Source organism: Oncorhynchus clarkii, chromosome 29, assembly GCF_045791955.1.
Source record: "Oncorhynchus clarkii lewisi isolate Uvic-CL-2024 chromosome 29, UVic_Ocla_1.0, whole genome shotgun sequence".
NCBI lineage: Eukaryota > Metazoa > Chordata > Actinopteri > Salmoniformes > Salmonidae > Oncorhynchus > Oncorhynchus clarkii.
In genome coordinates, this window is record NC_092175.1 from 19,206,262 (window position 1) to 19,234,213 (window position 27,952).

Consider the following 27,952-nt stretch of genomic DNA (forward strand, 5'->3'; position numbering starts at 1 on the left):
ATGCCTAGGAAGAGTGATGTGGCGGCGAAGATTGAGGATGGTGAGTTGGGATTCAGCATCTTAGTTGTTAATGTTTTTATGCTCTGGCTTTGAGGTGATATAAAGACTTTATATGAGATGCAAATGCAAAATGCCTTTATAGATTCATGCTGGGCCATTTTAGAGATGTTTGAATGAGTGGTGGACATTTATTTGTTTGCGTTGTCATTTAGTTGGAATCGAGATCGATGGGGACGTGAGTGACAGTGAGGGTAAGCGGAGAAGAGTTCTCACCTGACCCGTATAAAGCAGAGCTTATAGTGGTGTCTTTCTCTGTGAAGGAGGAGGCCAGCTACTGACACCGGCTGTTAGAATTGACCTGATATTTAAAAAGCTTCAGCTCTATCTGTATTAGTGTGTTTTTTTTACATTGTGCTAAAAGTGTATATTCCTGCATGTGTTGAGCTGTTGTGTGTGTGTTCTCGTGCATACATTTGTGTGTGTGTGTGTGTGTGTGTGTGTGTGTGTGTGTGTGTGTGTGTGTGTGTGTGTGTGTGTGTGTGTGTGTGTGTGTGTGTGTGTGTGTGTGTGTGTGTGTGTGTGTGTGTGTGTGTGTGTGTGTGTGTGTGTGTGTGTGTGTGTTTGTTTATACAGATGACACCAGTCGAAGGAGAGGGAACAGAAGACCGGCAGCTGGCAGAGGAGGAGCCCGCGGCAGGGGCAAAAAGCCAGCTGATGAGGATGATGAGGACGAGGAGGAAGAGGAGGCCCCCAGAAACCGCAGAGGAGCCAATAAGAAGAAGGCTGCTAAGTCACGTGACACCGACGATGAAAGTGAGGATGACACCCCCAAGAGAAGACAAGGAAGAGCAGCAAATAAAGGAGCAGCAAACAAAAAGAAAGGAGGAAAGACCCAGGACAGTGACGAGGACAGCGAGGAGAAGGGGAACAAGAGAAACAAGAAGGGAGCCACGGGAAAGAAGGGGAAAGAAGAGGAGACCAAAGATAAGAAAGGAGACGCCAAAGGGAAGGGTAAAGGAAAGGAGAAGGAAGACGAGAAGGACAAGAAGAAGAAGAAGAAGAAAGAGAGCAGGTATCTTGAGTGGAAATCAGGGCCCAAGATTCTAAACGTAGTACTAAACTAATGGGTCAAATAACTTATTTAACTGTATTATACAATATTTGCTACCCTTGCACCAAGAGAACTAGAGGGTCATCCTTAATAGAGGGACATCCCTAACCCTTCCAACTATCTCTCTCTGTCTCTCTCCATCACTGACCTCTCTTTCTCTTCGATCGCTCTCTCCTAACAATCTGTCTTCCGCTCTCTCTGCTCCACTCGGTCTCCCTTCCTCTATCTTCTATCTAACTCCCAGCTCAGATACAGACTCTAACACAGACTCAGAGGAAGAGTCCATGTCAGAGGGAGAGATGGAACGACTGAAGGAGGAGGTGGAGGAGAAGAAGAAGGTCATAGCTATTATGAGGAACAAGCCCTGGCGAATGAAGAGGAGGCTGGTACATCTGAAGTAATGAACGAGTTGACTGATTGCACTCGCATAGGCTACTCGAAAAATGACATGTGCTGTCAGGATGAAGTTGAGATACACTTTCAGATAATAATTAGCTCTATTCATTGATCATAGCTGTGTTTTTTTTCTACACCTCCTGTCAGAATTATTTCCCTATTTTGTTAATTTTATCAATTTATTTGAGCTTGACTGTTCTGTTGCTAACCTTATGATTTGTTCTCAGAGAATGTCAAGAATTTGTGGATAAATTTGAAGGGGCTCTGGGAAAAGGAAAAGGCAGGAAGTTTTATGCTTATAAAGTCATGATGACGAAGGTATGGAACCATGAGCGCAATATAGGATTTTCTGCCACTTAGCTTTTTGTGGTTGTCAAAATATGAGGCTATAATAATGATTGTCTTTCTTTTTCGCCAGAAATGGATCAAATTCCAAAGAGATTTTGATAATTTCAAAACGACTTGCATACCATGGGAACGAAAGATAAAAGAGGTTGAAAGTGAGTTACCTGATACTCCACACTCTAGAAACACCAACATACGGAAACTATTCCTGAACACAAGTCACAACACAAGATAAAGTAATATACTGAGCTGATTGACAAAGGCCAGTTGAATGACAGTTGAGCGCTACAACTTAGTGAAGAAACCCTATCACTTCTCTCCCCTCAGGTCACTTTGGGTCCTCAGTTGCTTCCTACTTCATCTTCCTGCGCTGGATGTATGGCATGAACATGGTCCTCTTTGGCTTAACCTTCGGACTGGTTGTGATCCCAGAGGTAAAACCGCCTCACAAAGAGTTTTAACACATAGATACAACTCTAATGTATACTCTAGCAGTCTATCAATCATTATTGAAATGTTTTATGGCTCCAGGTTCTGATGGGACTTCCGTATGGATCCATTCCCAGAAAGACAGTGCCCAGAGCTGAGCAGCCCACTGCTCAAGACTACTCTGTCCTCATGGACTTCAACGTGGGTTAAAACATGCAGTCGAGATAGGCTACCCTCTATTTACTCTGCATGAAAGCCTATCAAATATTACCATATCAAAGAGTTCAGGCTCATATGATGTGATGATATTTCATATTGTACTATTTCAATTATCAGCATGGGTCTGGAGACACCCGTGAAGATCAGAAGACACAGTTTATCGGTACACTATAAGAGCGCAGTTCATCACCTGCGATCACTTCTTTCTCTCTCAGGGGTATTGCAAATACTCAGTCCTCTTCTATGGTTACTACAACAACCAGAGGACCATTGGGCTGCTGAAGTTCCGCCTCCCGCTGTCTTACCTCATGGTAGGAGTGGGGACTTTTGGCTACAGCCTGATGGTGGTGATACGAACGTGAGTCACCACCCAATCCCCCACTTATAAAGTATGATCCCATGTCACACATATGTCAAACACAGCTTAACACATCAAGATAGACCCCAGGAAGAGTAGCTGCTTCTTCTGCAAAAGCTAATGGGGATCAAATTAAACAAATATATACAAATCATTTTGTTTGTTCATGGTGTTTGATCTGAAAATGGATGACGGCCTTTCCCCACTGTCATTCATATATGTTTTGATAGAATGGCTAAGAATGCTGACGTGGGCGGAGGGGACGGAGATGACGGGGAGTTCACCTTTGCCTGGAAGATGTTCACCAGCTGGGATTACCTCATCGGCAACGCCGAGACGGCTGACAACAAGTACGCCTCCATCACCACCAGCTTCAAGGTAACCATGGAGACCTGTGTACTATTTTCGCAACTTCATCACAATGTCTGATCTTTTGAATGATGTTCTTCTGAGTATTCTTTACTGTATTCAATCCAATATAATTACATAGATTATTTCCCACTAACTACACAGCACCACATGTTAGTGGCCCATTGTCTGTCTGAGTGCAGGAGTCCATCGTGGATGAGCAGGAGAACCAAAAGGATGAGAATATCCACCTGAGGAGGTTCCTGCGTGTGCTGGCCAACTTCATGATCATCTGCTGCCTGGGAGGAAGTGGCTACCTCATCTTCTTTGTGGTGAAGAGGTCCCAGGAATTTGCCAACAGGGACGACCTGAGCTGGTACGAGAAAAACGAGGTAATGCTTGGAGAATGGTGTTGATGCCATGTACATCCTTTGAAACCAATGGAATCCGTTTCTATTTGGAATAAATTATAGTGATATTAGGTCATAATAGTGTAGCATTTTTAAAAAAAAATCTCATTCATTAATGACTAAACAAACTTCCCTCTCTATTTCATCACCGAAATATGTTTGATCATATGGTCATATGGTGTTCTGTAAAGTGGTGGTGTAGTGGAGAGATGGTATGATTCCTCCCATTGTCCCACTGTGTAGTTGGAGCTCATCATGTCCCTGTTGGGCCTGGTGTGTCCTCCCCTGTTTGAGACCATCGCTGAGCTGGAGGAGTACCACCCCCGGATCGCCCTCAAATGGCAGCTGGGGCGCATCTTTGCCCTCTTTTTGGGAAACCTCTACACTTTCCTGTTTGCCCTGTTTGATGAGGTCAACAACAAGGTACTGTAAGGCTGCCTCACACTTCTTTAGGCCACTACCAGACGTTAGCTCTTTCTTGTTCATCTTAAATCTACACTGAGAGCGGGATTACAGGATCCTTTTCGGGATAATAAGAAAGCGTCAACGAGGTTTAATACTGGGACGGTTGAGTTCCGTATTCTGTAAACAACCCAGTGCATCCTGTAGTGAGGGATTGGTTTCATACTCTTAGGACTGATGTTCCTCAGAGAGGTGCATTGTCATTGGGATGAATGGGTAGTGCATTGTAATGGATGACCTGTGATTCGATGGCTTCCTTCCTTCCACTCAGCTTGAGGAGGAGGTGTCCATTAGGAATGCGTCCATCTGGGCCCAGAAGGAATACTACGCTAACTTCACCCTCTACAACAATGACACGGACACCACCCCGCCCCCCATGGACCCCTCTGATGTCATCAGGGGGCCATGCTGGGAGACCGCCGTCGGCATAGTACTGACACCTTACTGATATCCTCATTTCTGGTGTGATATGGTAATTGTTTCTGTTGTACGCAATGTACCTTTGTGAAGCCCTGTCTGTGATGTTCATCATGCGACAGGAGTTTGTGAAGCTGACCGTGTCAGACATCCAGGTGACCTACCTGACCATCCTGATTGGTGACTTTGCGCGGGCTGTCATTGTCAGGTTCCTCAACTACTGCTGGTGCTGGGACCTCGAAGCCACATATGTACGTGCTCCACTGGTCATTGTTACAAATGTCTTATCTTGTCTACTGGCGGGGTTGTTCTAGAGGTCTACGATTTTGTTGCCAGGCAGAAGTTTGAACCACTGTTTGTGATATGGATTGTCTCTCCCTCTGTAGCCATCGTATGGAGAGTTTGACATCAGTGGTAACGTTCTTGGTCTGGTCTTCAACCAAGGAATGATCTGGTAAGAGATATTTCTATTCTGGTTGTAGAACTATAGAACTCATGTCGTATATTCCCTTCGCTGACCCTGTGTGTGTGTGTGCGTCTCTCTCTCTCTCTCTCTCTCTCTCTCTCTCTCTCTCTCTCTCTCTCTCTCTCTCTCTTTCAGGATGGGTGCATTCTATGCTCCAGGGCTGGTAGGGATAAACGTCCTGCGTCTCCTCTCCTCCATGTACTACCAGTGCTGGGCCGTAATGGCCACTAACGTGCCCCATGAGAGGGTCTTCAAAGCCTCCAAATCCAACAACTTCTACATGGGCCTCCTCCTTCTCATCCTCTTTCTCAGTCTACTGCCTGTGGTCTACACCATCATGACTTTGCCACCCTCCTTTGACTGTGGGCCATTCAGGTAACACACACATACACACAGGCATGTTTACTGTTCTGTAGGACATACACATTCACAGAGGAGAATCCCTGCAAATGCACTCACATCTCTACGCATAAACACAGACAAACAATATACAATATGTAAGGACACATACCTGTCGCTACATACTCACAAAAAAACAAATCACAAATACAGACTCACACAATCTGTGATCTCCACAGTGGGAAGGCCAAGATGTTTGATGTCATCATGGAGACGATAGACCTGGACCTGCCTGCCTTTCTGGGAACGCTGATGGGCTACGCAGCCAACCCTGGCCTCATTATACCAGCTGTGCTACTGATGGTGTGAGTAGAAAAGTATATAGCTACACATACGTTCACACACACACACACACACAAACACACACACACACACACACACACACACACACACACACACACACACACACACACACACACACACACACACACACACATATATAGATACTGCATATCTACATTTGTAAACAGATGGATATGTACTTCCCCACAGACTGGCTATCTACTATTTGAACTCGGTATCTGAGGCGTACCAACATGCCAATGCGGAGCTGAAGAAGAAGATGCAGATGGTGAGTCTGAGGGTTTTTCAAATTATTTCAGTCTCACGTAAAAATGTTATGTGGTTAATATACACACTACCAGTCACCTACTCATGGATGGACACCTACTCATTCAAGGGTCTTTATTTTTTTAAACTATTTTCTACATTGTAGAATAATAGTGAAGACATCAAAACTATGCAATAATACATATGGAATCATGTAGTCCCCCAAAAAGTGTTAAACAGATTAAAATATATTTTATTGCCACCCTTTGCCTTGATGATATCTTTGCACACTCTTGGCATTCTCTCAACCAGCTTCACCTGGAATGCTTTTCCAACAGTTTCATAGTTTTGATGTCTTCACTATTATTCTACAATGGTGGAAAATAGTAAATAAAAAAAACCAAGCCTTGAATGAGTAGGTGTTCTAAAACCTTTGACCGGTATTTAAATAATACTAATTTGCCCCTTATCATCGACCTATCTACATGTATATATCTATCTTTCATCTACCACTCACACACACACACACACACACACACACACACACACACACACACACACACACACACACACATACCCACTCTCTGTCTCTCTTTAGGCAAGAGATGAGGAGAAGAACAGGAGGAACAACACTGAAAGCACAGACCAGGTCATGAAGGACCTGGAGGACCTGCTTCCCAACCGCTCTCTTTTGCCCCCAGCTCCCCCACCAGAGACAGGTGCAGGTGAGCATCATACCTTCACTTCAAATGTGTATGAAACCTTAGCTCCGATAGTGCAACGCAGGTGATCTTGTTTGACCTAATGTTAAATATGGCTGAAAGCAATGATATCATGAGCCAGTCTGGTCTCATAGACTAGACGTAACATGGTAAACGTAACTCCGCGGACACTCAAATGAATATGATATGTTCTGTTTGGTATGGTTACATAAAACAGAAAGTTACTTAAGGCAAAAACAAAAATAGGGTGGTTGGTTGGGGTGGATGGGTAGGTTTATAATGCAAACATCTAGCAACCCAAAGGTTCCAAAGGTTCCACGGACGGAAATTTAGCATTTTAGCTAATTAGCAACTTTGCAACTACTTACAACTGTTGTCTACTTTGCAACTACTTAGCATGTTAGCTAGCCATTTCCCTAACCTTGACCCTTTAACTTAACTCCTACACTTAACCTTAACCCTTACCTTAACCTCTAAACCATAGCTAACTGTAGCCACCTAGCCAACGTTAGCGTTAACCACCTAGCCATCTAGATAATGTTAGCCACCACAAATTGGAATTTGTATCATATCATAAGTTTAGCAAATTCGTAACATATTGTACAATGTGCAAGTTGGAATTCGTAACATATCATACGAAATTGATGATGGACATCCACAAATGAATACATACCATACAGAACATAACATATCATACTAATTGGAGAGTCCTGGATTTACTATGTTATGTCCAGGTTGCATGAGCAAAAATATGGTTGTACTTGTTTAGACTTTGAGGCAATGCACTCCCTCTATGTATTCCCTGACCAGACAATAAAGCAGACCAAGGTGGAAAGTCTACAAAGGTGAGGCCAGGAACTGCAGGCAAGGATGTGAACCTGCAGAAAGACGTGTCCCTGTCATCACCAAATCCCAACGCTCGAGGCGCAGTGACCCGCCCACCGGGTCCCCGGGGGCCTGGACCTCTGCCTGGAAATGGTCAGCAGGGGCCAGGAGGAGGACCAGGGCGGGGACGGGGGAGAGGACAGCCACCTCCAAGACGCTAGCACCCAGATGAAAAATAAAAGTCAAGATTTTTTGTAAATCTAACAATTGTTTAACTAAAGAATTTGCAAATGTATTGAATTGTACAAGAAAGTGTTGGATTTGAGCTACTATTGCTTAAGAACAAATTCACATTTTGGATTAGGTTGGGGACTGTACACTGAGTGTACAAAACATGAAGGGCAAAGTGCCTTTGAATGGGGTATGGCAGTAGGTGCCAGGCGCACTGGTTTGAGTCAAGAACGGGGTTTTTCACTCTCAACAGTTTCCTGTGTGTATCAAGACTGGTCCACCACCCAAAGGACATCCAGCCAACTTGACACAACTGTGGGTAGCATTGGAGACAACAAGCATGGGAGACAACGTGGGCCGGCATCCATGTGTGGGGTGGCAACTCAATATTAGGAAGGTGTTCTTAATGTTTTGTACACTCAGTGTATAAAGAGATATACAATTATTCAACTGCTATTGTGTCTTTATTGAGTTTGCCTTGTGTTTGAAACGGTTTGGAATAACAGATTTGGAAGGGTTGTGTTTGGAAAGGTTTGGAATAACAGATTTGGAAGGGTTGTGTTTGGAAAGGTTTGGAATAACAGATTTGGAAGGGTTGTGTTTGGAAAGGTTTGGAATAACAGATTTGGAAGGGTTGTGTTTGGAAAGGTTTGGAATAACATATTTGGAAGGGTTGTGTTTGGAAAGGTTTGGAATAACAGATTTGGAAGGGTTGTGTTTGGAAAGATTTGGAATAACAGATTTGGAAGGGTTGTGTTTGGAAAGGTTTGGAATAACAGATTTGGAAGGGTTGTGTTTGGAAAGGTTTGGAATAACAGATTTGGAAGGGTTGTGTTTGGAAAGGTTTGGAATAACAGATTTGGAAGGGTTGTGTTTGGAAAGGTTTGGAATAACAGATTTGGAAGGGTTGTGTTTGGAAAGGTTTGGAATAACAGATTTGGAAGGGTTGTGTTTGGAAAGGTTTGGGAAAACACATTTCAACCTTTTATTCACATACTGCACATGCCTACTGACTTTGTATTTCACTCAATGAATCTGACTTTGACCTAACATTTTGTTAGCACGTCTTCATGGTATGTCGTGAAATGCTCATCACTTTTATTGTGTTGGAGGAGAACATCAGACATCACTGCAATCAAACCCACTACATAACCACTGATTTGCAGCATTTCTGCTTCTTACTGTAATCTTTAACACAGGCACTAGTATGCTAAATCTGTTGTGGTTGAACAAGTGATTTGGAGGGATTGTCAGGCTCTGAGGGGTTTGAGAAGTGAATGGTGTGTTGTTGAGTAGTGAACAACACAATCAAGACAACTGCGGCTCAGAACAATCTCTTCAGCTGAACAGGTGAGGTTTTCTAACATTCAAATCAATCAAATCAAATCAAATTGTATTAGTCACATACACCGTATACAACCGGTGTAGACCTTACAGTGAAATGCTTACTTACAAGCCTCTAACCAACAATGCACTTTTTTTAAACAAACAAAAAGGGTGGCTGGAGTCTTGTACATAGGGCTTCCTGCTATCCAGGACCTCTATACCAGGCGGTGTCATGCACCCAAAAATTGTCAAAGACTCCAGCCACCCTTTTTGTTTGTTTAAAAAAAGTGCATTGTTGGTGCTCTCGATGGTGCAGCTGTAGAACCTTTTGAGGATCTGAAGACCCATGCCAAATCTTTTCAGTCTCCTGAGGGGGAATAGGTTTTGTTGTGCGCTATTCATGACTGTCTTGGTGTGCTTGGATCATGTTAGTTTGTTGGTGATGTGGACACTAAGGAACTTGAAGCTCTCAACCTGCTCCACTACAGCCCCGTCGATGAGAATGGGGGCGTTGAGGAAGAGGTTGTTGTCCTGGCACCACATGGCCAGGTCTCTGACCTCCCCTGTGTTGAGGATCAGCGTGGCGGATGTGTTGTTACCTACCCTTACCACCTAGTGGCGGCCCGTCTGGAAGTCCAGGATCCAGTTGCAAAGGGAGGTGTTTAGTCCCTGGGTCCTTAGCTTATTGATGAGCTTTGAGGGAACTATGGTGTTGAACGCTGAGCTGTAGTCAATGAATAGCATTCTCACATAGGTGTTCCTTTTGTCCAGGTGGGAAAGGGCAGTGTGGAGTGCAATAGAGTGCGTCCTCTGTGTAAATGTTAGGGCAGTATGCAAATTGGAGTGGGTCTAGGGTTTCTGGGATAATAGAGTGTATGTGAGCCGTGACCAGTCTTTCAAAGCACTTCATGGCTACAGATGTGTGTGCTAAGGGTCTGTAGTCATTTAGGCAGGTTACCTTAGTGTTCTTGGGCACAGGGACTACGGTGGTCTGCTTAAAACATGTTTGCATTACAGACTCGGACAGGGAGAGGTTGAAAATGTCGGTGAAGACACTTGCCAATTGGTCAGAGCATGCTCTCAGTACACGTCCTGGTAATCCGTCTGGCTCTGCGGCCTTGTGACCATAAGGAACGTATAAGAAGTATTGATGCACTTGTGCTTATTCTCTTTAAAGGTGCACTATGCAGAAATCGTTCCACCATTTCCTGGTTGCTAAAATTTTAAACGTTTGCTTAATTTCAGTTTATGTGACAAATCAAGGAAGTACAGTGTAGATAGCCATTGTACCATCTGTGAAATATATTTTCCAGAACCCAGAATATTGTATTTTCAGCTGATCTACTACCCCTTCTTAGACTTGCTATCAATGAGAATAACATATCTATAACTCATATTTCTATGTGAATTTGGTCGCAAAAAAGTTACGTATTGAAGCTTTAAATACAATTCTGTTTATGAAAGTGTTGGTACCTCCAAGCCCCCCTCCCGCCGGGCACAGACGTCAGTTCATCGTCTGGTTTTGATTTACATTTGGTTGAGTTGTCAACTAACATGAATTTAACGTGAAATAAACAATGACAAATTTCACGTTCACGTTGATTCAATATCTTCACATTACATTTTTGTTTCAAATTATGTGGAAACAATGTTGATTCAACCAGTTTCTGTCCAATGGGCTTCTATTTTTATTTAATTTAAAAAAATGATTTCACCTTTAACTATTCACTCAGTCGGTTTTAGTGTTTTTATTAATGATCAATATTACCTCTACAGGAGTGGATGAGGATATGACTATGACAGTTCTGGTGAAGAGGAGCAATGGGCAGAGACAAAAAAATCTAAATAGTCTATGAGCAGTCTACTGGGCATATGAGTCACAACATTGTCCCCTCAGCCAATGTAGTTTTGGCCCTGCTGATGACCCCTGACTAATTTAATGCCCACCAGCTACAAAGGTAAACAGCAATACAGTTTTTTGGTATATTTTCACAAATCTTAGTACAAAACTCCAAACTGGTCACACGTGTAACACAGCCAGTCTTTCATTCAAAACTTCTCATTGTGCATTCATTTGGATTGTAAACATCTCTCACCACACAACCATTGATTCAAAATATAAGTTTATTGTGAAATGTAATGAGAACATTGGTTTAATCACCAAAACACAACATTATTCTATATTTTCAATTTAGTCGTTTTAACTACCAGTTCATCCAATGCAAGATACGTGTTTAAATGAAACAAATTAAATTAATTAAAATAAAATAACATTTAGCACGCATTCATTTGCATCATGCTTGTCTTGAGCATTTGGCCGTACGTTCTTATCCACATCACTGTGAATCTCATTGTTCATGCATCGCGGGGAAAAGCTTTTGGCTTGGCGAATCCAAGCTTGACCTTGGTCTGCTTTGATGTCGTTGTAAGCCTCGTCCATTGCCAGAAGGAAGGTGGCAAGCTCATGAGGACGGCGATCATCCATGCTGAAAAAAAATCCTTAATAGGGTTGAGGACAGAAGAGCATGGGGGCAGTAACAGGGTCATATATCGGGGATGGGCCCAAAACCATGCCTGAACCCACTCTGCATGGTGGAACCTGAAATTGTCCCACACAATGTCATCGGTGACCTTCCACCTTGACAGACCTGCTCAATTTCATTGAGAAACACAATGAGGTGTGCAGCGTTGTAGGATCCAAGTAATGACCTACGTTCTACCACACCATCTTCAGAGATAGCTGCGCACATGGAGATGTTTCCCCCACGTTGTCCAGGCACTTGGACCGAGCTTTGGCCAGGTTGAAGCCCGCTTCATCATCAAAGATATACTTGTGATAGTTCACAGCAGCATCAAGCACTATCACCCTCTAAAATATATATTTGTTAGTTATTTTTACAGTATAGTTCCAATATGATATTGTAAAGTAGCGTGTACATCGAATAGTAACAGTAATACAGTACATATGTAATGAATACTAAGGGAGAAAAAGGTGTAGATTCACGCGCAGATCGCAGCAGATGTTTTCAGGAATCGTGGTCACAGGCAGGCAATGGTCAAACACAAGTAGGCAAACAGGCAGGTGAATCAAAACTAGGACTGAAGGCTATGACTGGTTCTCACAAACTAGCTAGGAAAAGGCTTAGTAGAGTCAAAACGAACAATACCTCACAAAGGCACAAACAGAATGAACTGAAACAAATAAGGAGCTGATGAGACCAGGTGAGTAACGAGCACAGGTGAAATCAACAGCAAAAATGAAAGACAGGGCTATGTTCAAGAACACAAAGAAACAGAACACAAGGTTGACTAAGAAAATAAATACAGAACTTTACCATATAGTGCCTGAACATACTCGGCCCGCAGTTGTTTCACCCAGTTGTTGTTTCTCGCAAAAGGCACAAGGTAAATGTGTTTCATAGATACCTGGTGCCTCTTCGAAAGGCCGATGATTGTTGTTACGCTGGTGGATGCCACATTGGTAAAGGTGTCATCGGTCTCCTCAATGGCCTGCTTTATTTTGAATAGCCGTATGTCATTGCTGGCTCTCACCATTTCCACCACTGCTCACTCCTGCTGGTCAGTCAGCACACGGCCACGGGGTCTTCTGTCAATTCAAAGGGCAGAACAGTGTATACTGTCAATAGATCATACTGTAAGAACACTAGCATGTGTTTTTACTGTATGTAATTTACTATAACATGTCATGTACTGTAAATGTAATGATAAAGCAGAGTGCATATTCTGCAGACTTACTGGCTTTCTTGGCGAAATGATCTCATGATTGAATTGACAGTTGACCTTTTCAGATTGGGGTGAATTAATCTGGCAGCCTCTGCCATGGTAAGGCCTCTGTTTACCACATGGTCAACGACGATGGCCTGGACTTTAGACACATGTTCCCTGCCGTCTGCCTCCCACTCTCTGAAACCCACCTCTTTGACAGGGCCTATGCCCAAATCTTTGACCACTTTGACGGGCCCCTTGTCTACAAACACTTTGATTTCTTCCTCTCCCTTGCTGTCTATCCTGCTCCATGTTGAAAGAAATTGCAAATGTTCACACACACCCTTTTATTTGATGACCAATTGTGACCAATATTATCATGTACTCTAGGGCAGGTCTATGCTTCAATTGCTATTCGATATTGTTCTTGTTTTGTAACAATAGAGTTTGCGCACAAATTAGGATATTCTGGTAGAAATTATGGCATTAAGGACACAAGAGGAGATTTGTCAGAAAGAGGACCTTCATGGATAGTGTGAATATGTGTTCATTTCAGGATCTATCATGAGTGTAAGGATGTATTGAAGCGTTATATATGTCTCTCTCGCTTTCTCCTACAGAATACCAGAAGGACTTGGACAAGGTCATTAAATGTGAGACCAGTTAAGACTTCACCCCCGCAATTCTGGCCCTTCTGAAGACTGACAGGAGTGAAGACACTGACGTGGACATCGATCTTGCCAAAAAGGGTACAAGGGTAGGATAGCACTCATCACAACCTTTAACAACATAGTAGATGCAATAATATAACTCCATGATAATGTCTGGGCACATAGTCTCTAATGTGGTAAAATGGTTTCCTAGGCTGTCTTTGAGGCAGGAGAGAATACCAAAGGGACTGATGTCGCCGTCTTCATTGACATTCCCGCAGCAGGAGCGGCCCACAGCTCGCCAAAGGTAAGGCATATTAATGAGTACAAACACACAGAAGGCCTGCAGAGTCTCCAAAATAGCCAGGTACAAAATCACTACACAGGTTCCAACACACAGCAGAGGTCCAAACACACCCAGACAAACAGGTGTAGTGTAACCACACACAAACAGGTCACACATAAAATGGATACACAGAAAGAAAGTGTGTGTGTGTGTGTGTGTGTGTGTGTGTGTGTGTGTGTTCATGCGTGTGCGTTGGTGCTTACCTGTATTAGATGGTGTACTTGGTAAAGATATTTAAATATATAAAACTCCTCTCCAGGGCTACGGTATGTGTGAAACTCTGATCAGGGTGTTCTGAGCCGCTCTGAGGTGGACCTGAAGAAGATGATGGAAGAGTTTGAGACCATGTACAAAAGAACCCTACAGGAGCACACACTGGTGAATTACACAACACAACACTGAGTGAGAATCAGGAGAAAGTTGGAGATTGATTTTGAATTAAATGATGTGGACATTAACTCATTACCCCGTTTCCTTTGTGAAACAGGAGGACACAAAGGATATTATGAGAAAATCCTGCTTTTACTGTGTGGACCTTTCTGAAGACTGTACATACCAAATGTTCCTGCATTACTAAAATAAATCAAATATATTGAAAATATTGAAGGCCTACCTGTTTACAAATAGCTGCATACATAAAGCATAGATAAGAGCATGACAGCTTGTGCTGCCTTCATATGTGGTTTGTTTACTAAATAAGTATATTGGAATTATGTATTCATAAAACTATTTGTAAGAGCAGTAATCAATGTTTATGTTTAGGTACCCTACAGCAGTATAAAATATGTAATCCAAAGTCTAAATAGAAAACTTTTTGGGGAAAGGCTAAAATGTCACTTTGGCTGCACAAAGCAGAACTGATGGGAACTCGGACCTGGGAACTTTAGTACGTTCAAAACCACTGGGAACTCGGAAAAAACAAGCTCCGAATGAGAAAAATCGATTTGAACGGTCATCCAAATCGGAATTCAACTCAGGAACTCGGGCCTATGCCTAGAGCTCCGACTTTCCGACCTAAAGTTCACTAACGTCATGATTTGACCTCGTATTTTTCCGAATTCCAAGTTGTTTTGAACGCGGCATTAGGTTCGAGAATTTGTGACGTGGAAACGTTTACAGTATCCGGAAGTGTGGCCGCGACCATCTGGGATGGTATTCTTTCCTTTGGAAGCAATTTTACAAATAGTTTATGATACCATATTCTTAATTATGCCGGATATTTGAACGAACATGGTCTGCATCTGTATTGTAAGAGGGAGGTCTTGCTAACTAGCTAGCTACGATGTCTTGTTGAATTATAATGATAAGCTAGCCGGCTAGCTGGCTAACAACAGCTACTATAGTAATCTCTTTGACACAACTTTACAAGGCCAACGTTCGCTAGCAACCACCAGCCTGGTCGCATGGATCATTACATTTGTTGAATTTCAGCCTAGCTATACAAATGGATGACAAATACAGCAGCAATGTACTTTCCAGTGGACAGCTTGGCAGGGTTGAAGTACCGAATGCCAGGTAAGCCCTCTAGTTTTCTAGTAATGTTCAATTGTTGTGGTTAGGCAGCTTAGGTTAGCTGTAGCTGAGGAATGCTCAATATAGAACAGAGTTGAGCGTTCCTCAGCTAAGTCAGTTGCTGTCTTCGCTGACTAACTATATATCCTGTGACGATTGTACCAGATTAGTTGATGAATTCAGAGTATTTGCTTGTATGTTCTGTTCAGTGCTAGCCTACGGTAGAAGTGAGGCTATTGTTTACATCATGGCTGTGTTTATGTCACAGATTGTCATCACTAGTCTTCCCTAGCTAGGTGGGCAAGATCATGTTCTGAGATTGCATTTGACTGAAATTGAAATCTTTATACTCTCTTTGGATAATTCATTCCAATCATTTAAAAGTTAACAGCAGGTATTCTGCATGTAAGTTTAAGTATTTTGATATGTTCACAAATCTAAATCTCTCTTTCAGGCTAACCAGGTACATAGTGTTACTGCTTGTGTCCAAGGTGTTGAAGGCTCTTGGGATCTTTGAATCATATGACCTCCTCAAAGTTGTCCATATTGTTCAGTTCATCTTCATACTAAAATTGGGGTGAGTAGCTCCTGGTTACCCTTTTCTCCTCCGATTATTATTCTGTTATGTATGGAAAATACATCTGTCTTTTGTTCCTGTGTAGGTGTGCAGTGATTTTGGTTTTCTTCCAAAAACCATTCTCTTCTGGGAAAGCAATTTCAAAGAGACAGGTATGTTTTTGCATTGCTTTCAGGTCTTACTCGGAGACACAAATAATGTGTCATAGACAGCATATGCACTCCAGGAGTAATCACGTGACCCTCACCCATCTTTATTGCAGTGGATCAAGCTTCTCAAACATTCGGTCATCAGCTGCATCATTTCCCTCCTGGGTTTCTTTGGTCTCACTCTCTGTGGACCTTTAAGGTAAGATGTCATGTCATCCGTGTGACCGTCTGATTGAATGGAGGGTCTGGTTTCTTGATGTCATTACTTGTACGACCTCAGACACTCCTTGATAAGATCCTATTTTTTTCCTTCTTGCTCAGGACGTTGTTACTGTTTGAGCACAGCGATGTGGTGGTCATCGCACTCCTCAGTGTTCTATTCACAAGCTCAGGAGGTGGCCCCTCCAAGGTAAGCACACGTGTGCATCTGTTTTTTTTATGTTCTTTCTAAACAGTCTTATCAATCTTCATTTCAATGTCTTCCAAACCCCTGTGGATGTGGTGAATGACAACATGTCTGTTTGTGTTGTAGACCAGAGGTGCTGCTCTCTTTATTATCGCTGTCATCTGTCTCCTTCTCTTTGACAATGATGACCTCATGGCAAAGATGGCGGAACATCGTATCCTTTCTGAAATGCACGATAGAATAGAAGTACAAGTGCATTTTTTTTCTCGGAATGGGTGATCATAATGTCTAACCTCTATAGTCTTTCCCTTAATCATCTGCTCTTCTAGCTGAAGGACACCATGACAGTGCCCTCACTCATGCTCTCTATACTGCTATTGCATTCTTGGGGGTAGCAGATCACAAGGTAAGGAAATCAATCACATCACAAGTACAGTATTTGCTTGTCTAGTGGATGTAATCTTCCCTGTGTCTCAACTCCATCTTCTCTCCTTTCTCTACAATTTGAGAAAAGTTAAGCCACTAATGCTCTCTTTCTCAGGGTGGGGTTGTGTTGCTGGTGGTGTCTCTCTGCCTGAAGATTGGCTTCCACACAGCTTCCAGGAAGTTGTCTGTGGAGATCGGGGGAGCCAAACGCCTGTACGCCCTGGATAACCTGGTCTCCTCAATAGTCCTGCTGCCCTGGGTCATAGTGCTCTCAGCCACCACAGAGGTAAGAGATGGATAATATGGGAAAGCACAATTCTAAGACATCTATAATGCATGTTTATCAGATTTCTTACAAATATTTTGTCTCAGTAAGGTTAAGAGCCCAAACAATTGGGTATTTGTTACTGCATAAAGAGTACAAAGTGCCTAAACTGTGATTCTAAATTTCCAGAGCAAAGTGGAGTCATGGTCGGCTCTTATCCTGCCATTTGGGATGATCATCTTCTCTGTGATGATCCTGGAGTTCTATGTAGAGTCCATCTGCATTGCCAAGATGGAGGCTCCCAGGTGTGCCCGCTACGGCTCCATCTTTCTCTTCCTCAGTGGGCTGCTGCTGGCCAACTTCTGGACCCACCCGCTGACGGAACAGTTCCGGACCATGAGCAAGACTCCCCAGCAAGAGAGCACAGAGACGGAGCATGTGCTCTCTGGGGGGGTGCTGGTCAGTGCAATCTTCTTCATCATGGGTGAGTGAGAGTACCGGCAGTAGTAATGACTGACTTCATGGTGGCTAGACAGTTTTCGTCAGAGTAAGGACTGTAGTCTAACTTTCAGGTGGCATTCATTGAGCATGTCATATACCATAAATGCCCCTCTCACTGTTTTCAGCTGACAGCATCTTGTCGTCACCATCGAAGAAGGGTCAGAAGGGGACCTTGGTGGGATATTCCCCTGAGGGAACCCCTCTGTATAACTTCATGGGGGACGCCCTGCAGCACACGTCCCAGTCTCTGCCCCGCTTCATCAAAGACTCCCTCAAACAGATCCTGGAGGAGTATGATTCCAGACAGATTTTCTACTTCCTCTGTCTCAATCTGGTAAGTAGAACCTCAGGTATGAGAATACATAGGACTGAATATCAGATGACTGGACTGGGTGATCTAGACTTGAGAATTTCAGTACCATGTCTTATCTACAGAGCTTTTTGTGGTGGCTAAAAATGAAGATTAGTTGACTAAATTGCTTGTTACTTCTTGTTTTCCACGTTCTAGGCTTTCACGTTTGTGGAGCTCTTCTACGGTGTGTGGACCAACAGCCTGGGCCTGATCTCTGATGGCTTCCACATGTTGTTTGACTGCTCTGCTCTAGTGCTGGGCCTCTTTGCAGCTCTCATGACACGCTGGAAAGCAACCAGGATATACTCTTATGGGTAAGCTCAGTAATGGAGATAAGCTGCTCTAAGAGGTATTGGACGTAGGGCTTGGCGATATGGCCAAAATCTCATATCCCGATTTATAAGTAATTTCATATCCCGATAACAATACATATCACGATATAGCACATTTTCTGTAAATTCAATGAATAAATAGTTTATATGAAATGACTACATGTAAAGGCCTATTTCTTATTACATTTTGAGTTATACTCAATAAATAAAAGGTACTTACTCATATGATTATTTCTCTTTTTATTTAGAACCTTTGTGCACATTTCCAATTAAGAATGTAACCAAATTTATGAAACCTAAAAAGGTAAATAGAAAACACTTCAACTATAGTTGCAAACAAAATAAATATAGGCCTAAAAAATATATATATATTTATGTTTTGCATGTTATTTTGGCATTAATACTTGTCACTTATCAATTTGCATTTGGTACCTTGGGTCGAGTGTTAGCACCAACTCACGAAACCCCAGTTTCTGGACCGTGTAAATTGGGGCCATGTCTTTGCAGATGTAAGTTGTAACGGCAGCTGTTATCTCCTTCCATCTTTGTGATTCTTTGCCATATGGTGTGCCGCGGGCAAAAGCCTCTTGCAACGTCTGAGTCGGTGGTTTGTTTTGAGCACTCGACTGTACTGTTTTGGGTCTCATCCTTAGACTCTCCACGCTGTTTCACAATATTCTTGCATAGGTGGTGAAAGAGGTTAGTGGTGTTTGAGCCTGTTGTCAGGACTGGCTTGCGGCATATTTTGCAGAGGACGGTTTTCTGGCCCGTGTCAGACTTTTGATACTCAATCCACGTCCAAGCGACTGAAGTAGCCCCACTTTTAGATACGAGCTCCTCTTCGTGCTCTGTGTCACGTTCACTCTCCTCCATGTTTGTTTGTGTTGCAAATTTCCTTCCGCACGTGTGGAAGAACGCAAAGTGTCGTCCAATCGAACGAAAAATATTGCTGTAAAGAGTGATTTGCGACACAACGAAATAAACGATAGAAGTTTTTCTATCGTCACACGATATATATCGTCATATCGCCCAGCCCTAATTGGACGTCTTCATTCTTATCTGGAGCTAGTATTGTCAAGTTGAGAAATTCAAATGTGATTGATCAATGTTCTGTTTAAATTTGCAGATATGGCCGGGTTGAAATTCTCTCTGGATTCATCAATGGCTTGTTCCTCATGGTCATAGCTTTCTTTGTCTTTGTGGAGTCGGTCACCCGACTCGTAGACCCTCCCAACATTAACACAGACATGTTGACAGTAAGTTAACCATGTCTACAGCTTCTCATAATGCCTCTTTATGTTCACATTTGTATCAAACATATTCAAGTTTCTCTGCCTAATAATATGTAGGTTGTCCAAAAGAGTTTAAACAAATGTTCGTCTGGTAACCCTGATAACACAGCATCTGTTTTTTTCTCCAGCCTGTGTCAGTTGGAGGGCTCCTCGTCAACCTAGTGGGTATCTGTGCCTTCAGCCACGCCCACTCCCACGGTGCTGCTAAAAGCAACTGTTCATCGCATGATCATGGCCACTCCCACGGGCATGGGCACAGCGAGCACGGGCACTCTCATGGGGGACATGGGCACGGTGGAAACGGGCATGGGCAGAGCAGTCATGGACACAGTCATGGAAGCAGCCATGGCCACTCCCATGGCGGGGGCATGAATGCCAATATGAGAGGTGAGTGATCCACATTATAAAAACTGTTCATAATTCCTTGTAGACCTGAGCTGAAGAGAGGTGTTATGAATGTACGTCCAAATTAGGTGCTCATTTGCTCTTCGTTGTTTTCAACTGTATGACGGACCACAGTCAGTGTTTAATCACGGCTTTAAATGCATATTTTTTCCCAGGTGTCTTTCTGCACGTGTTGGCTGACACCCTGGGCAGTGTTGGTGTGATCATCTCCACAATCCTCATTCGTCAGTTTGGCTGGTTGATCGCTGACCCCATCTGTTCCCTCTTCATCTCCACCCTCATCTTCCTCAGTGTCATCCCACTGCTGACAGATGCAGCTGAGGTCCTCCTCTTGAGGACGCCTCCTGAACATGAGAAGGACCTCAACGTCGCCCTGGAAAAGGTTGGATAGCAAAACCTCTACTTACATACTAAAGTAAATCAAAATTGAAAGATTGTAATTAAGTACATTAGATTTGTATTCAGTTGATTGATAGTGTTTGAAGAGCGGACCATACAATTAATAATCAGGTTGGGTATTTTTGTGCTCTTTCAGATTGAGAAAGTAGAAGGTGTGCTATCTTACCGCGACCCTCACTTTTGGAGACACTCAGCCAGTGTCATCGCAGGAACGATTCACCTGCAGCTGATGTCAGACGTTGTGGAGCAGAGGATCATACAGCAGGCGAGTGGAAAAAAACAATTTCTTGATTATTTTTGGGGTTAAGTTAATTGTGTTTTTCATGAATAATACATCTCAAACCATTTTCATATTGTTCTTTATAGGTGACTGCTATTCTGAAAGATGCCGGGGTGAATAATCTATCTGTCCAGGTGGAGAAGGAGGCCTATTTCCAGCACATGTCTGGCCTCACTACTGGATTCCATGATGTTCTGGCAATGACACAACAAATGGAGTCCATGAATTATCTGAAAGATGGAACATGTATCATGTAACTTATTCTGTGGTACCAAATAACATTTTTGAAATTATTTTAATTTTTTTGCGTTTGTGTGTGTGTGTGTGCGCGGTTCATGTGAAATAAAAATGGAATATATAACTTTTATCTTAGTTGGACCACAACCACTGTCTTTATTATGTTCTTCTATTATTTTTTCTCCATTTTTAAAGAGAAGAGAAGAGTAATTATGCACTAGATATGTGGCTACTGCAGAGCCTGATGTGCCTCCAGAGCACATTTATGGGATCAGAGGTTAACACAATATAAGAAATGTGTGTTGTATGGTCATGATGTCCTGTTTCCTACATGACTAGCACAAATGCAGTAATAAGAAGACCGTAAATAGTCAAATAACAGTGTAGTACAAGTGTACACTTTATTACATGAAATGCAACTGTGATGGTGGAGTTATCAGAGAAAACAGAGCCAAAATCAAAGGTTTTTAAGAATCTTTGGGGAAATTAGCAACTGATGGTGCGGCAGGTAGCCTAGTGGTTAGAGAGTTTGGCCAGTACCGAAAGGTTGCTGGATCGAATCCCCGAGCCAACAAGATAGAAACCTGTCCTGCCTATGAACAAGGCAGTTAACCCACTGTTCCCCGGTAGGCCGTCATTGTAAATAAGAATTTGTTCTTCTGACTTGCCTAATAAAATAAATAAAAATATCTTTGCAAACATAGAATTAATTACATAATAGAAAACATCAACAAACAAAACAAGTTGATAAACCGTAATTAAGTACAATAAAGTGCCTTTGTTTTCAACTGAAACAAAACGTATTTTTCTTATTTATAAGGAGGCGGAAGTCTTTAAAAAAAATATGAATCCTGTCGTCATTACTGGTTGTCCTAGGAACGCATTCTAAGCGGCTGCGTATCATCCAATCAGATGACAATTAATTTTGGAACGCAGCGAATGGGATTCGAGTAAGCCTGCATTTAAACCACGGTGATTCACTCTTTGGTATTGTACAGTGCAGTGTTTTCTGTCTTCAGCAAATCAACTCATCTTTCGAAATGGCTCTCCCTATGACCAGAGTAAGTTTTATATTTAGCTGAATTTCTCTTTGTTGTAATGTAGTCGTGGCATTTGATTTTTTTTCTTTTTTCCCTTGTATGCATTAGTTTAGAATAGTTTTGGAGCTCAGATGGCGATAAGTGAAATCGCCTCGTGCATCTGCAAAAAAATGTTTCCTTCTCGTGACATTCTTGCGTACTGTAGTCATTCAGTATTCGACATCCCTTGTTTTATTTGCCTGTGTGAATAAATCTCGCTACATGGTTTCTTTTATTGCTGTAGAGTCGCCTGGCTTCCTCAGAGAACCAAACTACTCTGCCGGGCAAGGCTGTTTTGGGAACTAAGCCTACACTGAGACCACGAGCTGCGCTCGGCGAAATCGGAAATGTTGGAGTCCCCAGACAGACTTTGAAAAAGGTGCGATTCCGGAAACGTGTTCTCTATGTATTGCTTACGATCTATTTGCCATGTTTTTTTACTAAAATACTCCGCTTCAATTATTCTACAGAATGCAAAGGCAGAAACCACTAAGGTGGTTGACAGGAAGACCAGCACGCGGGCTGAAAAAGCCCAGGTGGTTCAACCACCAAAAATAGTAGTTTTTGCCCCTGTTCAGGTGAGACTTCTGGGGTGATGGGCAATTTGTCTGCTTCACTTGTTTTTTGTTTGCCTTCAATCTGCTCAACTCTCCATTCACGTTTTGGACCTTGTTCACCACTATACCCCATATTGAATACAAACGTTGGTGTTTATCTGACAGGTTTTGCCTGAGCCAATGTCTCCCACACCAATGGAGACCTCTGGCTGTGCTCCCAACGAGCTGTGCCAGGCCTTCTCAGATGTCCTACTTAATATCAAGGATGTAGATGCTGACGACTATGACAACCCCATGCTCTGCAGTGACTATGTGAAGGACATCTACAAATATCTCCAGAAACTTGAGGTTGGTTTTGAAATTGAGTAACTATGTCCATCAAATGCATTGTCTTACTGCATGTGCCTGTTGCCTACATGGCCCTCTGTCATCTCCCCTTGCAGATTGATCAGGCTGTCAAACCCAACTATCTGGCAGGACAGGAAATTACAGGCAACATGCGTGCTATCCTCATCGATTGGCTTGTCCAGGTCCAAATCAAGTTTCGCCTGCTGCAGGAGACCATGTTCATGACTGTGGGAATCATTGATCGCTTCCTTCAGGTAATAAGCCAGTGGGAACTTTTCCTTGACCAACTATCCTAGACATCCTGATCTGAAACTATTTGAAGTTTGGTGGGAATGTCTTTTCACCCCTTTTTCCCTCCCTAATTTCGTGATATCCAATTGGTAGTAGTTAGTCTTGTCTCATCGCTGCAACTCCTGTATGTACTCGGGGAGAGCTGAAACGCAACCTAGCCGCACTGCTTCTTGACACAATGCCCATCCAACCTGGAAGCCATCTGCACCAATGGAAACACCTTGCTACCGTGTCAGCGTGCGCTGCGCCCGGCCCGCCACAGGAGTTGCTAGTGCGTGATGAGACAAGGCTATCCCTGCCGGCCAAACCCTCCCCTAACCCGGACGACGCTGGGCCAATTGTGCGCCGCCTCCCGGCTGTGACAGAGCCTGGACTCAAACCCAGAATCTCTAGTGGCAGTGCCTTAGACCACTGTGCCACTCGGGAGGCCACATGGTGGGGATGTAGCAGACACTTCATTTAACCTGCTAGTAGGCTTTATTTTTTGCCAATCCAGGATTTCAAGTTTGGGCAGAACAACAAAATGGGTTGGACACAACCATAAATAATTTTCTCCCATTGCTGTGTGTGGTCCCAATTGATTGACATCTTGTTCACCAGGATAACCCAGTGCCCAAAAAGCAGCTCCAGCTTGTTGGTGTGACAGCCATGTTCATTGCCTCCAAATACGAGGAGATGTACCCTCCGGAGATCGTAGACTTTGCCTTTGTTACCGACCAGGCCTACACCACTGCACAGATCAGGGACATGGAGATGAAGATCCTAAGGGTGCTGAAGTTCAGCTTTGGCCGCCCTCTCCCCCTCCAGTTCCTCAGAAGGGCCTCAAAGATTGGCGAGGTATGCCAACCTCCTTCAACATTGATACACTTCCATTTGTATTGCTCAAACCCTGTTCCCAAAAAGCTACCTTCCTGTAGGTTTTTGCTCCAACCATGTGTGTAACTTTCTTAGTTTATCAACCAGCTAATTAGAATCTGGTGCACTGGATTGGCCTTGGTGCAAAAAATCTATAGGACTGTAGCTCTTTGGCAGATGGTTGGACAGCCCTGGCCTGTATTCACACCAATTAAAATCTCTCCAGGTGACTGCTGAGCACCACACCCTGGCAAAGTACTTTGTGGAGCTCACCATGGTGGACTACGAGATGGTGCACTTCCCTCCCTCCCAGGTGGCCAGTGCCGCCTTTGCCCTCACCCTGAAAGTCTTCAACTGCGGCGAATGGGTAAGATGTCATCAGTTTGTTTAGTTCTCTTCATTTTTCTGAATGGCATCTACTTTTTTTTTTTTTTTGTAAGATATTCTGACCAGTGAAACTAGGCCATTGTTCGCTATTGCTCTGTGTCCTCACCCCAGAGCTCCACACTACAGCATTACATGAACTACACAGAAGACAGCCTGGTCCATGCCATGCAGCACATCGCTAAAAATGTTCTGAAGGTGAACGAGGGACAAACTAAGCATATGGTGAGTATCATACAAAGTACTGCCTCTTGCTTTGAATGCCACTTTGTTTGTGACTTTACATGCACCAATGATTAGTTCAAATTATTCTACAAAATGGCCCCTGTCCCCCTGATTTAATTCTTTGTTTCAGACGGTTAAGAACAAGTACTCTAGTCAGAAGCAGATGAGAATTGCAACTATTTCACAGCTAAAGTCTTCGCTGATCAAGGACCTTGCAAAACAACTCACCCTATGAGATGCCTGCTGGTGCTATGTGCTGCTTGTACTGTACAGAATGTATGACTTATATGTTTTTATTTTTTTAGTTAAGTCTTAACAACTGGGAGAAATGTTAGTGTTGAAGTGTACAGCTTGTGTTCCAACACCTGGGTGTTGGACTTCCTGGTAATTAAATGCATTGACCTAAAGTAGGTATGTTCTGCCTGGCAATCAATGTAACTTGCATGTATGATCAAGACTGTATATTCATGTCATGCCAATAAACATTTTATAAACTTTTAAATCCTGTTTTTGTTTCATACTTTTATTTGATGTATTGTAATACCTCATCTTGTCCACTAGAAGGAGCCAGTGCTTTAGTTTCTGTCTTGGCAATTTCATGTGAAGTGCAGCTAGTTTCCTTTAGTGCTTGCATGCATGGCACATTTACAATTGGCCATTTTCTAGCCATCACTTGTACATAAATTCTGGTTGGCATTTAACTGCTTGAGTTATGATATTTTGACTGGCTTAAAGGGGAAATGGCAACTCTGAGCATGGCTGGTGTTCACATGCATTCAAGACACTCACGCGGTTACGCTTTTTATTTTTGGGACAACATGGCTGGGCTGACCCAGTTGCTCAGAGCTGCTCCTTTTCAAAGCCTCTCACTGCAGTCGTAAGGAGCATCTGCACAGACATTATTCAGGTCAGAGCCATTCCGCTGTTGGCCAGCCTCTGGTCCATCTCATTAAGTCCTCTGCTTTTGTAACCTAGACCCTTCCATTTTTGGGATCTGAGCCCAAGGTAACAACCTGGTAATCCCAAATGTGTCACACCAGCTGGGTGTGTTTTTACAGGGTTGAACTCCATAACTGGAGCAAATAGCTGGTAAGTGCCTTGCTCAAGGGTACGTTGCCCATTTTCACCATGTCTGCTCAGGTATTCAAACCAACCTTTGCTTACTGGCCCAACACTAACCACTAGACTGTCTGCCACCTGTAGTCAACTGTTCTTGACTTTTCCTATAGGACGTAGATCTTTCCATTGATCTGTATCCTCTGCAATTACATTCATTTTGTTCAACCTTCAAAAGAACATGTTTCCTACACTTCCAGTGAGGCTAACAGCCATTCTAATGAGTTTAGCCTACCCTCTGAACCCACATTCTGGTTTAGGAACAATGTCACCTTGCTTTATTTCAGGCACTGAAGTGACTATTTTTGCTCGGGGGCTCCATTGTAAGCAAAGCTGTAGAATAAGACCTTGAGTATTCTCAAGAGGAATATGAGGATCCCATTAAAGGAACAGGACTCCATCTGTCCTGGAGCAAGCAGCGTCAATTCATCACATCAAGCAGCGTCAATTCATCACATCAAGCTAATGGACACAGAGGCAAAAGTTATCACTTTAGCCCATCCACAGCTGAGGGCCAAGGGAACATTGTTCCATGAGACCCCCAAGAGGATTCTCAGAGAGCTAATGCTGTTCACGGCCACCTGTCATCTCACAGAGTTCCCTCTGTACCCGTCATGATCCCAGACCATCATTCACAGATCTGCTGACGGCTCTCAACCTGTTTGTTGGACAACAGCTTGGTGACATACTGTGATTAAGCTGTCACCAAATGAGCAATATTACAAAGATACGTTTTTATTTGGCATTGAAAACTTGGTTTATTGTAGTTTGTTGTACAGTTCACATTGCCAGTTAACATTGCAGCACTCAGAGAAATATGAATCTGTTGCAGAATTAAAAAACAAAAATGTTGCTTTAGTAAATTGCGTTAAGAGCACAATAAATGCAAAGTGGGGAAAAATAAAACAAATGGCTCCTCAGCCTATTTTCTTTAGCCTACCTTCTGTCATCATAGGCACAAGGGGATGTTGCTTAAAGGGTGTCTCTATAGGTTCATCTTTTCAGCACTACTGTACCTTCTGCTGCTCTCCGTAGGGACAGATGCTAATTTGTCTCAGTTACACTGGAAAGCTGTTCTTTTAAACCCAGACCATTGCTGAGAACTCATGCTTGAAGGCTGAGGTCATGACTGGCCAGCCAGATCAGTTTACAAGACAGATTCCTCCTGTGGAGCTTGAAGCCGTATGGTTGAAGCAGCCAGGAACACTGGATTTTTGGCCTTTCGTTTTTTTTTTTTTTTGAAGTTTCATAGAAACCAGTCATATGACATAGTGAAATAGCAGATAGAAAACAGGAGTGACCACTCAACCGTAGTGGTGAATGACCGCTCTCTCATTACCTTGTGTGCTATTGTTTGAATATTGAATAACAACCATATAACATATGTCAAAACTGTATTTATGATTTGTGAAGAATTACATCCAATTACACTCTCTCTGATGACAGCTTGAAGGCAACTTTGGGATAATCCTTATTCAAACATATTCAATCAACACTAAGGCACAAAAGCTCATGCCATATTCTGTGTTTATTCAAGCCCTCCTCAATAAATTAATTCAAGAGTCAGCACTGAGGTCCAGAAAGAATGGAAAACTTGGCCTCAGAAACACCTTTCAAATTTCTGAGATACATAACTCACCCAAAGTTGAATTGTCCAAGACCAGAGTCAACAGTTTGGAAGTGTTTCTCAGTCTAAACATTATCCGAGATGGTCAGGACTTAACAAGTGCACCCTTCAAAATGAGTCAATGCACATTCTCAATTCACATCCACTGTGCCTGCATGTCTCAATTCAATAATGACAAAGTCAAACAAACACAACGCCACAGCTGTGATGTTAGGGTTTTTGTGGGGTACTAATAGGTCTGCAGCTGGCAAACGGACTGAAGTCTCTGGCCCTGAAAGTGAAGCACAAATAAACACAGGGGCATTCATTTTCACAATTTATAGATTTTCAAATAAAAATTGGTGTGCCTCCTGAACTTTACCAACCTTTGCTGCTCAATGGCACATGAAGGAAAGAAAGGCTCCTATTGTGGCCTGAACACTGGTCTATTTCAACCAGGTGTGAAAAGGAATCACTCATTGGTTCATTCCAATTTAGTGAGTGGAACACACAGGTCCAGTGTGGCTTAGTTGGTAGAACATGGAGTTTGCAATGCCAGGGTTGTGGGTTTGATTCCCATGGGGGACCAGTATTAAACATTTATGCACTCACTACTGCAAGTT

General features: G+C 43.0%; 2 protein-coding genes across 2 annotated transcripts; both read left to right on the top strand.

Annotated features, from left to right (window-relative positions):
* LOC139388165 (transmembrane channel-like 2a) lies at positions 1–14,137 on the top strand. The gene is made up of 24 exons (XM_071134738.1): positions 1–40; positions 213–251; positions 634–1,072; positions 1,356–1,508; positions 1,735–1,825; positions 1,926–2,007; positions 2,180–2,286; positions 2,384–2,482; positions 2,716–2,858; positions 3,089–3,236; positions 3,410–3,598; positions 3,860–4,039; positions 4,350–4,508; positions 4,618–4,746; positions 4,882–4,949; positions 5,097–5,336; positions 5,540–5,665; positions 5,853–5,931; positions 6,508–6,634; positions 7,442–7,609; positions 13,296–13,309; positions 13,440–13,496; positions 13,604–13,696; positions 14,024–14,137. Exons 1-24 carry the CDS (start codon positions 1–3, stop codon positions 14,135–14,137), a joined length of 3,084 nt encoding a protein of 1,027 aa, XP_070990839.1.
* Positions 14,138–14,833: 696 nt separating this feature from the next.
* On the top strand, positions 14,834–25,102 carry LOC139388166 (solute carrier family 30 member 5). The gene is made up of 25 exons (XM_071134739.1): positions 14,834–15,250; positions 15,702–15,824; positions 15,910–15,976; positions 16,087–16,172; positions 16,295–16,382; positions 16,506–16,593; positions 16,709–16,785; positions 16,921–17,091; positions 17,260–17,554; positions 17,697–17,905; positions 18,080–18,237; positions 19,382–19,511; positions 19,676–19,934; positions 20,108–20,334; positions 20,488–20,616; positions 20,718–20,886; positions 21,805–21,929; positions 22,192–22,326; positions 22,418–22,525; positions 22,670–22,852; positions 22,948–23,106; positions 23,744–23,980; positions 24,225–24,365; positions 24,497–24,607; positions 24,738–25,102. Exons 1-25 carry the CDS (start codon positions 15,180–15,182, stop codon positions 24,840–24,842), a joined length of 3,651 nt encoding a protein of 1,216 aa, XP_070990840.1. The 5' UTR covers positions 14,834–15,179; the 3' UTR covers positions 24,843–25,102.
* The last annotated feature ends 2,850 nt before the right edge of the window (positions 25,103–27,952 follow it).